Source organism: Balaenoptera acutorostrata, chromosome 17 (genome assembly GCF_949987535.1).
Source record: "Balaenoptera acutorostrata chromosome 17, mBalAcu1.1, whole genome shotgun sequence".
Lineage (NCBI taxonomy): Eukaryota > Metazoa > Chordata > Mammalia > Artiodactyla > Balaenopteridae > Balaenoptera > Balaenoptera acutorostrata.
In genome coordinates, this window is record NC_080080.1 from 20,824,127 (window position 1) to 20,836,560 (window position 12,434).

At 46.4% G+C, this 12,434-nt stretch overlaps 1 protein-coding gene across 1 annotated transcript in view; it reads left to right on the top strand.

The window, feature by feature from the left end:
- The first annotated feature begins 8,280 nt into the window (after positions 1 to 8,280).
- EXT1 (exostosin glycosyltransferase 1) overlaps positions 8,281 to 12,434 on the top strand; it is a 292,944-nt gene continuing 288,790 nt past the window's right edge. Inside the window, exon 1 of the mRNA XM_007188808.2 lies at positions 8,281 to 10,027. Within this exon, the coding sequence (XP_007188870.2) occupies positions 9,066 to 10,027 (962 nt within the window). The 5' untranslated portion in view covers positions 8,281 to 9,065. The remainder of the gene's footprint in view (positions 10,028 to 12,434) is intronic.

Below are 12,434 nucleotides of genomic sequence, written 5' to 3' on the forward strand. Positions count from 1 at the left end.
CTTTGTTTAGACGGCAAGTTTTCAGAATGATGGTTTATCTAGGTCAGAGGGCAGTCCCCAGCCATGCAGACTTTGGTAGATGTATGATGTATTTTTACCTATTTAGAAAGGCTACAGTCTCCCTGAAACTGGCTTGGAGACTTCCTCTTAAGACCTCAAGAATCCAGGATTCATAGAAATAGAGGAAATTTGACCAAAGAATGACCTTGGAGCATTATTCAAATAGCTAGCTTTATAGTCCGTATTATGACCATGCTAATTACAAGTTACCGCATATACTATACATGGACCACCAACTTTAAATGATTTTGACAATCATGATATGCATTTAAATCACTGAAATAGAACTGGACATAATTTAACCTCCCTCGAGTGAGTTGGCAGTTACCTTAAGATCCTACAGGGTCTCTCTTGGTTATCACTGCAATCATCAATAATTATGCACCATGAGTAGCATAGAAGTGTCAGAGGATACAAATTTTTCAATTGTTAGATAGAAGACAAACTTGATTCTAATGGTTATCAGAAGTTTGAATTTTTTTTTTTTTGTAGTGAAGAGAACTTGACAGACTATTGCATAACAAAGAATGTTACAATCTAACGGGGAAAATTGGCTTGAATTGTGGGTGTCTTCCTGATTTCATCACCTTCAATAGTTGACATTTCCATTTCTCATTTTCTCTCAGTTACTCATCTATAAATGGATGTACAAATGTTAATAGGGACCTACACAAATTTAGCAACTTCCTCCTCTAGTAAATTATACCATGGAGCCATGTTTATTGTGATTCTTTCTTTCCATGTCTGTTTCTCCTCCTGGAGTTTGGGCTGTGTGGCACATGAATTGTTAAAGGAATGAAAGTCTTGGGAGAAAACAGAAGCTACCAAGACAAGCCAGCAAGGTGGGGCATCTGTGCCTTCCACCAGCGGTTAGTAAAACTCTTATAAGGCTCCTAGGATGGCATCCAGACTGAGATAAGGGCAACTCCTTTGTCACCATTTGTTCCTCAGAAAACACTCACCAGCAAGAGGATGTCCTATCACTGAAAATAGCTGCCAGTTCCAAGTTGTGAAACACACATGGACGAAACTGCTAAATATAAATATATATGACTTGGACTATATCAACCACTAGAGTTAAGATCATGGAGAAAATCTTCAGTTTAAATGTGCAGTTTTGATAAATACTAAGGCAGGCTATCTTGCCTAATTAGCAATCACAGGCTAATTGTCCAGCGATTAGGCTTATTGGCTTGACTCTGATTGTCATTGTTTCTGTATCATGAAAACAGGACTTAAAGTTCCCCTTCTCTCCTGGCTTGCTATCCTGGCTTACAACAGTTGTTACCGTAAGGAATAAAGACTTTCAAAAATACTTTATAGATATATAAACTTGACTCCCTGCTTCCACTTTTGCCCTACTATCAGCTAGAAGGAGCTGTTAAAAATGGAAATCAGATCCTATCACTCCCTTGCTTAAAATCCTCCAAAGCTTATCCACCCCTCCGAAAATAAAATCCCAATAGTGTGCCTGGCCTGCAGTGCCAGGACATGCTAAAGTTCCTGCAACTTCTCTGACCTCCTTCCTGCTCCTCTTCCCTGCGCTCAGCACACTCCAGAAATGGTAGCCTTTCCGCTGATGCACTAACTCAGTGGTTCTCAAAGCGTGGTCCCTAGATCCGCAGTATCAGCCTCCTCTGGGAAGTGGTTAGAAATGCAAATTCTTGGGCCACACCCTAACTCTACTGAATCAGAAACTCTGGGGATGGGCCCCAACCATCTGTGTTTGAACCAACCCATCCAGTGATTCTAATGCCTGCTGAAAATAGACTCACTTCTGCCTCAGGACCTGGGTACTGGCCAGACACTTTGCTTGGTATACTCTTCCCAGGGCTCTTTCCTCATCAGTTGGAATCAGCCAAAATGTTAGCTCCTCACCTACTATCCTATTTAAAAATTTTTTATTTTATTGGAGTATAGTTGATTTACAATGTTGTGTTAGTTTCAGGTGTACAGCAAAGTGATGCAGTTATACATTTACATATATTCATTCTTTTTAAGATTCTTTTCTCATATAGGTTATCACAGAATATTGAGTAGAGTTCCCTGTGCTATAATGCAGTAGGTCCTTGTTGGTTATCTATCTTATATATAGTAGTGTGTGTGTGTTCATCCCAAGCTCCTGATTTATCCCTCTCGACCATCCCATTTCAGGTGAGCCTCTTTGCTCTTCCTCATCTTAATCTATGCCATTAAATTATCCATTATGTTCTCCTTAGAATTATCTCAGATTATCCTGCTTATTTATTTACTTGCTATTTTATTATCTCCCCCAGTAGAATGAGAGCAGACACCCCACCTATTTTTTATACTGCAGATTCCAAGTGCCTAGTGTAGTGCCTTGCACATATGAAGTTCTTCATAAAAGTTTCTTCAATGAATGCCTATGAGATTTTTTGATCTGCTTGTCTTGCAGAAGGGAGATCAGTTAGATTATCTAAAGGCAGCTGCAGTGTTGGGGCAAAGCCTTGGCATGGAGTCGGAAGATGAGGCTCAAATTCTAAGTTCTCCACTTGGAGATCAGCTGACCTTGGGTAAATCATTTAATTGGGATAATGGGTCACCCAACAAGGGGTGGTTTTGTCTCGGAGAGGCGTTTAGCAATGTCTGGAGATGTTTTAGTGTCAACTGCCGATGCAGGTGAGAGTGGGGAGTGCTATTAGTACCTAATGGGTAGAGGCCAGGGATGTGGCTAAACATCCTGCAATGCACAGGCCAGCCCCCTGCAATAAAGAATGAATGCTCAGCAAAATAGTAACAGTCCCCCAGCTGAGAAAGCCCGAACTAGAGCCTTATGTTCTCGCTAGTTAAATAGGGATAATACCCTCTTCCTAACTCACAGGGTTCTGAGGATGCTCAAGCAAAAGTCCTCTCATGAAAGCGCTTTGTAAATGACAAAGGACTATAGACAAATACCCTCAGTGTCTGGTACCACGCCTTACACAGGGTAGCTGCTTAATAAATATTCATTCAAGGAATGAATGAATGAATGAATGAATGAATTGCAGGGACCCCCTTGCCAGGATTGAGTTTTCATTTCCTCATTTGCAATAGGAGATAGGGATAGTACTTGTGTCCTAGGAACCTTGGGAGGGTCGCAGAGACAATGTGTACAAAGCACCTGGCTCGGGATTCGACACATCCTCACTAGAATTGCCCTTGTTTCACCCTTGGTTAGTTTTCCTGCTTGGCTGCCCTTCCGGGCAGGTGGCGGGAGGCCTGAAAGAGCCTCTCACTTCCACTCCATTTTTCCTTCCCTTCTCAGTGGAGTTCCCCCTTCCTCCCTCCTAAGCAACACCCCTCTCTCTTCTACCCCCTTGGTCTACACAGGGCAGCCTTGACTGTTTCAGGTGGAAAGGTATCACCAAGTCCTGCTCTGTGTTTTTCAGATGAAACACTTAAGGCCTGGCATTCAGAAACCACCAGCTCTGGGTTTCCTTGAGTTCCAGGCAGAGAAGGAACTGGACCCCGGGCTCCCGTCCTGGCTGAGAATCTCTCCACTCCTCCACGATGCCCTAATTTTCCTTGGCCTGCTTGTCTTTTCCCACCTCCTATAACCAATCAGCACATACCCAGCAGAGTTTCCCAACCTTTCTGGGAACCTGGAATGTTTACTGTTAGAGACCCCCACCCAGCACACATCACCAAAACATTAAAATGTGCCCACGTCAAATAAAAATTATGTATAACTTTATGACAATTGGGTTGCCTTGACAGTCAACCTAAAGTTACATTTTAGAGAATTTAAGCATTTTTTAATTTCAATATTTTAGTTTGTTTTTACATTTTGGAGTCAATTATTTTTTCCTACAGCAGATATAATTATAGACCCTTGAAAAGCATTTGTACCTCATACATTACAAAAAAAGTCTTCTTTGCCTTTTGTCCATTGGTGAGTTTCCCTTCTTCCCTTTCCCCGTTTGCTTATAATAGTCAGTGACCATTCCAGAGTCTATAAAGCATCTGGAAACTGTTGAGTGTTTGGTGGGTGATATTTCATGTATGTAATGCTGTTGACTTGCAAACATGATCTCGTGCACCAGTGTCCATAATTGTCCAAGAGTGTGACAATCAGATCTTACATTTGCCTTATACATCGTGGACTGCAAAGGGCTTTCTCATCCATTATCCGTTTGTACTCATTTGATTCTCACAGTAACCCAGTGAACTGAGCACAATATACATTATATTACAGTTACTATTGATTTTATCAATAAGCATCCAAAACTTAGGGAGAAGTGACTCATTCAAGGTCATAAAGTAAGTGGCAGAGCCAAGATGAGAATCCACATCTTCTGGGTTTCATGTGTGCCATGATGCTTTCAGGTCTTTAGTCAGCCCTGGGGAAAAATTACTCCTGAAAGAGGAAATTAAGCAAGGCTTGAATCACTGGGATAGCTTTAGCTTTGTGTGTGTGTGTGTGTGTGTGTGTGTGTGTGTGTGTGTGATACTACAACTCTAGCCTTGAATATTCTCCATTTGCCCTACAGACAATGGGATCAAATAATTAATTAGCTCAACAAATACTTATTTAGTGATGGGCCCTGTTATAGGTGCTGGGGATATAGCAGTGAACTAAAAATCCATGTCCTTGCCTCATGGAGCTCACATTCTAGATGCAACAGGTAAATGATAAATTGACAAGTCAATATATAGTACACAGGTGTCGATTAGTGTTAAGGATAAAAAAGCAATTGAGGGGATAGGAAAACTGGGGAGGAGTTGCTACTTTATTTAGGAAGGTCAAAGGTGGCCTCAGTTGTAAGGTGGTATCGAGAAGAGACTTAAAAAAAGGGAGGGAGTATGTAGTGTGGATACCGGGGTGCATACTAGCCGAGATGAGCATGTGCAAAGGCCCTGAGGCAGGGGCATGTTTGGCATGTATGAGAAACAGCAAGGAAACCAGCCTAGTTGGAGAAGAGTGAGTAGATTGGGATGGAGGGAGAGAGTTATTGGCAGGAAATGAGGTGAAAGGGGTCTGGTGAGTAGAGGTGGGGGCAGTTAGGGAAGATCCTGTAGGACCTTACAGGGCCTCGTGTGGGCTTTGGCTCATATTCTGAGATAGGGATCCCTTGAGGGCTTTGACCAGAGGAATTACATGATCTGACATACGTTGTTAAAGGATTTACGATGGACTGATTTGCCTTATGTTAAGATATTCCTGGTTTGTAATAGTTCTACCTTGAACAAGAGACTCAGTCCTGCTTTGAGAGACTACGATGGAGGCCTTTCTCTTCAAGCATGTTCAAGTGCTGAGGTGAAGTAGAATTTTAGTAATTCATTCATCATTCAAATCAGTGACTGAGCGCCACCTAAGCGCCAGAACTACCGTACGCTTTGGGGATTCAGGAGTGAGAAAGACAGATAGGGTTCCTGCTCTCAGGGAGCTCCTTTTACAGTGAAGAAATACAGACAGCAAACAAACAAACAAAGGATTTCAGCTAATGAGAAGGGCTCGGGAGAAAATAAAACCGAGGGAGATGCAATATGATGTCATCATTGGGGGCTACTTTTTTTTTTCCCCCCCATGTTTGCAATCACATTTATTGAAGCATCTGCTTTGTTCCAGGCATCAGGTTAGGCGCTCGGGACAAAAATCTGAATAAGACATACAGATCATACTTCTGTTGAGTTCATAGTCTAGATGAGGGATAGACATATAAATAATAATTCTAATGCAATAAAGGCAGTAATAGAAGAATGAATAAATGGGCAGGGTAATAGAGAAAAGGGGCATTCATTTTGTTGAGGCATGTTGGGGATTTGTGGATAAGATGATTTTTAAAAAAAACTTTTATTGGAGTATAGTTGATTTACAATGTTGTGTTAGTTTCAGGTGTACAGCAAAGTGAATTAGTTATACATATACGTATACCCACTTTTTTTTTTTTTTTAAGATTCTTTTCCATAAGGGGCTACTTAAGATTCCAGTTGGTTTTTGAAATGTGGAACTTAGGCAAAAAATGTTACACATGTAGAGCAATTTACAGTTTCCAGATTCAGAAAAATATTATTATTATGACTTTTTAAACGAGAAACTGAAATTCAGTGAGATTAAACCACATGCCCAAGGCACTAGTAAATGATAGATCTGGGGTCTGAATCCAAATTTTCTCTCATTTTCAGTACCAAAGTTTTTCTCACAGTATATACCACTATGGAATGTGACAGTAGGGCTGGGTATCCCTGGGGCATGGGATGAGGGAATCAGTAATGGTTAGGCAAGACAAGAAAAAATGTGTCAAAGCAGAAAGAGATGCAAAAGAGCAAGGGCAGTAGCTGCCTCCCACTAAGATCACACAGGACAACTGTCAGGATATAGAGGGGCTGCAATCCCTACAGCCCCATTCCATAGGGCTGAGAAAATCTGCACCCTGATCTCAACAGAAGGATCCCTGCCTTGCATGGCTGCTCTCAGCACCCCAGGCTGCGGGGGAGCCCTGGGTCACATGTGGTTTCAATCACTGCATTTATCTGCATCATTGTCATTGCATGTGGAAGATGACTGAAATCTCATCTCTGTCCCAGGCCTGTCCAAATTGTGCAGGGGGTACAAGTCAAATCTGGAAAAGCTACCTCATCTTTGGCAGGCCAGAGATAGGGAGAGACTTCAGGAATGTACAGTGATGTCCCACCCAGGCCCCTTCTCCCCTTTATTAAAAACAAATCTGAAACAACAAATGTCTAAAATTTTCCGCTTGATCATTTCACCCTGCCTTGTTATAACCATGCCCTTTGTCCACACCCACTGGAGGTTTTTGCAGCCTGGGGAGAGCTGGGAAGTGTCTGTCCCTCGCTCTCAGTCACTCCCATAATAAACAATCACTAAACAGCTTGCTGCCCTAGGCAACTGTTTGTCCAGCTTGGCCAGGCCCCTGTGACTTAGGCTGGGGAAGAGGGTGGGTGGTGTTCTCTGTAGAGCAGAATTCAGGCTCTGAGGCCAGAGAGCTTGGTTTGGACCAGAAATACTGTTTGGGAGTGAGCACATCTTTGTGGTCTTGGAAGACCTTTAGAGGGACTCCAGCTCTTTATCTGATTTGTCCAGTGAGGCTCCCTGGGGGGAGCTTGGGGCTGGGGTGTGGTAGGGCAGTTGAAGGGTGGACCAACCATCTTGTACTAATGGTAAAGAAGGTCATTTCCTGCCTCAAGTTTCTCATCTACAGCTGGGACAGCTGGCAGTTCTACTAGTCATCCATCCCTCAGAGACAGCTCCTTAAAAACCACCACCCCACCACGCGCAAAAGAGAATAACATCACTATGTGCTGGGAAAAGCTTAAATTAACAGGGTTCTCCTCAGCTATTAGAAAATCTCTTTTCTTCCGCTGTATTTGATCTCTTGGAAGCTTTCTACAGAACAGACAAGGGGCTTCGGGAAGCGAGGGAAGGATGCACGGAAAGTTATTGCGGATTTGGGATAGGTGTCTTCTCTTAGGGCACCGACAGACATGAAGGATTGTAATGATTCCTCTTGATTGTAATATTTCCTCTTTATTCTTGGGGCTTGGGGTGTCTCCTTGGGGAAAGAGAGAGAAAAAAAAAGGATGGGCTATGTAGGAAATAAGGGACCTGTTTTAATGCTTTGTAAAAAGGAAAAATTTGGGGCCTCAGAGAGTCGAAGATGGGCGGGGAGAGGCATCCGTAAGGTCCGCGGTCGCTTTCTATGAAGTCTTTCTTTCCTCCCGCATCCCTTGGGCTCGCCCCACTGCTCCAATTTTCGAGCATCCTTCTCCAGGCACCCGAACACACCCAGCCGCCCGCTCGGGGAGGCGTTGCCGACAGGCAGCAGAGGAGACGGGATTCTCGAGGGCGCCCGGGGCAGCAGGAGCAGCGGGGCCCGGGAAGCGCCGGCCAGTCCCCGGTTCCCCGGTTCCCCAGCCGCCGCGCGCCAGCGGGCGTCTCTGGGAGGCGCTGGTTCCCGGCGCAGCAGCAGGAGGCGGTGCGGCCCAGGCCGGGGTCCCGGCCGGGACGAGCCGAGGGGCCACAAGGTTCGCACTGGGCTGCCCCCCGCTCCGCCCGCCGGGCCCCGGCAGAAGCGCCCCAGGGTCAGCGCGCCGCCCGCACCCCCCGCGCCGCGCCGGCGCCTCTGCCGGTGGCCGGGGGTTATGAATGGGCGCAGCGGAAGCACCGCCCCCCCCGGACGTGACGCTCGGCCAATGGCAGCGCGGGCTGCGTGGATGGATGAGGTCAGCGCTGTCGTGTCGGGAATGGAATGTGTAAGTGTAACATTCAGAACCGGGTAACATTCGGCGACCGAACGCGGCGGTCGGCAGCAACCGCGCGGGGGCCTGGGAAGCGCCGCTCGGGGCCGGCACTGCCCGCGGGGAGGACGCGCCGCCGCCGTCACCCAGCGCCGCCGCCTTCTGCCGGGCCGCCGCGCGTCCCGGGGGCCGGCCCCGCGAGCGCAGGAGTAAACACCGCCGGAGTCTCGGAGCCGCTGCAGAAGGGAATAAAGAGAGATGCAGGGATTTGTGAGGTTACGGCGCCCCAGCTGCAAGATGCACTAGCCGGCTGAACCCGGAGATCGGCTGACTTGTTGGAACCGGGGTGCTCTGCCCCGGAGTGTGGATGAGTTGAAGTTGCTTTCCCGGGGCTCGTTTTCCACGGCGCAGAGAGGAATCCGAGAGGCAAGGAAATCACTTCGTCTTGTCATTGATTGGGCATCGGGAGCTTTTTTTCCCCCCTCTCTTTCTTTTCCTCCGTCTTGTTGCATGCAAGAGAATTACAGTCCGCTGCTCGCCCGCCCTGGGTGCGAAATATTCAGCCCCGCTCTCTCCCGTCTATTGTGCAACCCAAAGATGAAAGACCGAAGGGGAGAAAGTTAAAGAAATCGCCCACATGCGCTGGATCAGTCCACGGCTTGGGGAAAGGCATCCAGAGAAGGTGGGAGCGGAGAGTTTGAAGTCTTTACAGGCGGGAAGATGGCGGACTGGAGCTGAAAGTGTTGATTGGGAAACTTGGGTGATTCTTGTGTTTATTTACAATCCTCTTGACCCAGGCAGGACACATGCAGGCCAAAAAACGCTATTTCATCCTGCTCTCAGCTGGCTCTTGTCTCGCCCTTTTGTTTTATTTCGGAGGCTTGCAGTTTAGGGCATCGAGAAGCCACAGCCGGAGAGAAGAGCACAGCCGTCGGAATGGCTTGCACCACCCGAGTCCGGATCATTTCTGGCCCCGCTTCCCGGACGCTCTGCGCCCCTTCGTTCCTTGGGATCAATTGGAAAACGAGGATTCCAGTGTGCACATTTCCCCACGGCAGAAGCGAGACGCCAACTCGAGCATCTACAAAGGCAAGAAGTGCCGCATGGAGTCCTGCTTCGATTTCACCCTTTGCAAGAAAAACGGCTTCAAAGTCTACGTATACCCGCAGCAAAAAGGGGAGAAAATCGCCGAAAGTTACCAAAACATTCTAGCGGCCATCGAGGGCTCCAGGTTCTACACCTCGGACCCCAGCCAGGCGTGCCTCTTTGTCCTGAGTCTGGATACTTTAGACAGAGACCAGTTGTCACCTCAGTATGTGCACAATTTGAGATCCAAAGTGCAGAGTCTCCACTTGTGGAACAGTGGTAGGAATCATTTAATTTTTAATTTATATTCTGGCACTTGGCCTGACTACACCGAGGATGTGGGGTTTGACATCGGCCAGGCGATGCTGGCCAAAGCCAGCATCAGTACTGAAAACTTCCGACCCAACTTTGATGTTTCTATTCCCCTCTTTTCTAAGGATCATCCCAGGACAGGAGGGGAGAGGGGGTTTTTGAAGTTTAACACTATCCCTCCTCTCAGGAAGTACATGCTAGTCTTCAAGGGGAAGAGGTACCTGACAGGGATAGGGTCAGACACCAGGAATGCCTTATATCACGTCCATAACGGGGAAGACGTCTTGCTTCTCACCACCTGCAAGCATGGCAAAGACTGGCAAAAGCACAAGGATTCTCGCTGTGACAGAGACAACACTGAGTATGAGAAGTAAGTGGCTTAGCTGATGGGCCTCAGCGGCTCAGCCCTGGGCCCTGCCCACCTGGTCCAGGTGTGAAGTTGGGAGATGGGGGTGGGGCAGTGGACCCCCCTCGGGTCCTTTTCCTTTTGCTCTGAGCCTGGGACTGAGCAGCCTGCTTCTGGTGTGTAGCTTGGAGCTGAGGACCCAGAGTTTGAGCTCCTTGGGCTAAGGGAAAATCCTGGAGCACTTTCCTGGGCCAAGTAGGTGACCATGTTTCCCTCTTGCTTGGAAAGCCTTCAGAGTGATGTGTGTTCTATGAAGGGTGTGGGTTTGATCCAAGTTTGGAAACTGCACTTCACCAGTGGATCCAGGAGGGTGTTTGTGAGAGGGTCTAGGGACCCGAGAGGCTCTGAATCCACTCACAGTCTGGGGACCTTACCCCAAGATTGATGCTTTATTTGCTTTTCTCACGAGCAGGGGGAGCAGCTTTCCGCGGAATTTTCCCACCCCTCAATTGTCATCTTTCCGCAAACCTTAAATTTGTGTTAGCAGTGGAAGTCCTTTAATTTCTGCTACTAAACTTTCTGTGCCTGCCTCTTCCCTACTCCCAGATGGCATTGACTTCTATGAAGGGAGACTGTAAACTGGTTAGGGCCTGTGATCTTGCATGCATGCATGCATGCATGCATTCATTCATGTGTGTTTGTTGGCATGTATATATCCTGCCTCTCTAGGAAAAGCTGTTTTTAAAAAATCTGGGCCTCAGCCCCTCTGCTGTAAACTCCAGTTGCTAATTTAGATTTCCCTTTCCCTTTTGTCTTTATCAATTTGCATGTAAATCGGAGACTGTTACTCTCTGAATGGGCTGTGAGATGCCTCTTTACCCTCTGGAGTGAAGCAAGTTTTGTCCAGTTGCTAAGTAACTGAGTTGGGGACTTTGTAGACCTTCTCACTCTTCCTTTTCCTTCCCAGTGACAGTAACTGACACACTGGGCTTGGGGTCAAAACTAGTTTCTGCGAATTGGCTTTAACCTGAGCTTGGAGGGTCCGTTTCCTTGTCGATGGGGTGGGAGCCCCAGACTCTCTCACTTCTGTCTGGCTGTGAAAGAGTTAGTGAGCTCCTACAGTGCCTTTCCACGTTACGCCAGTTAAAAACCAGAGCAGCCTTGTGCTACCCAGGGAGGAAGGGGAACCTCTCAGCTGAGTACAAGAGGAACTGGCAGAGGTTGGCGGGGTTTGCAATTGATTCATGAAATGCAGAATAGGGGAAACGCTTTGCAGACCTGATTGGAACAGGAAGGGGCATGGTGGGGAAAGGACCCTGAAATGAAAGGTTTGATTGTTGTCTGTGGATTTCCTCAGACACTCGGGCCTCTGTAGGAGTGATTGGAAGGGAAATTCAAGTCCTCCTGTACTTGATCGTAGACAGTGAAGGAGAAAGTATCAAACACTGGGATTCCCCAAACCCCAACGCCTCTTGCTTTTCGAGCATAAGCAAAGCCCGAGGCTGTAGGGTCAATTATGAATCTAAATTTTCCTCTGCTTCGGGGGCAGTTACGTGTGAATGTTGGGTGCTGTTGCCATGGATTAAAATTTTCTCACAAAAGAAACAAACTGTGGTTAGTAATGAACGCTTTGTTTACACGACATTTACATTGACCTATTCCTGTGGGTGCTTGTAAGAAAAAAATGCTCATAGCCTTTGAGGAATTTCTTTGTCTGGTTTATGGTGGAGTAACTCGAGATGAAGTCTGACCTTTCAGTGTCTTCTCAAGCAGTTTCACCGAATTTTGTAGAAGGATCATGATGGTCTTCATTCCTCTAAAGGAGCTGGAGGGGAGATCTTAAGAAATTTGAATTATACGTTTATTTGGGAAACACCCTCAATCCGATACAACAGTCACATCTGCTTTACTCTCCTAGTCCCAAAATAAATCGTCTACATTCTCTGCAGAAGGTTTTTCTAGAGATTTTTGGCAATAAGGGAAGGAGGGGTTGGTTTCCAAGAAACTTTAATTTTTGCTAATTAAATTTCACTAATTTTTGACCTCTTTGTCGTTGCATCAAGAAATCAGACACCTACGCCCTTGTTTTGGTTTATGTTTAAAGACCACAAGGGGTCAGGCCCTCAGGACTGAGTCTCATCTGAAGAGTGGCATTTAGTGAGGAAAGCAAGTTGCCTCTTTCTCCTGAGCAGGGATTTCTTTCAGAGTCACTTCTGGATTTTCTTCATTCCTTTTTTGCATACTTTCCAGCTCTAACCTTGTTTCATAGGACGGGATGGTGTTGCAGAACGTTTATATTCATCGGACTGCTTCACCTGGAGTTTTAACTCCTTCCTCTCACTGGGTTATCTGAACGCTTTATCTCTGAGAAATGGTGCTTGCAAACATGTTTGCCTCTGCAGTTGACTTTGGAAGATATGAAGAATGAATG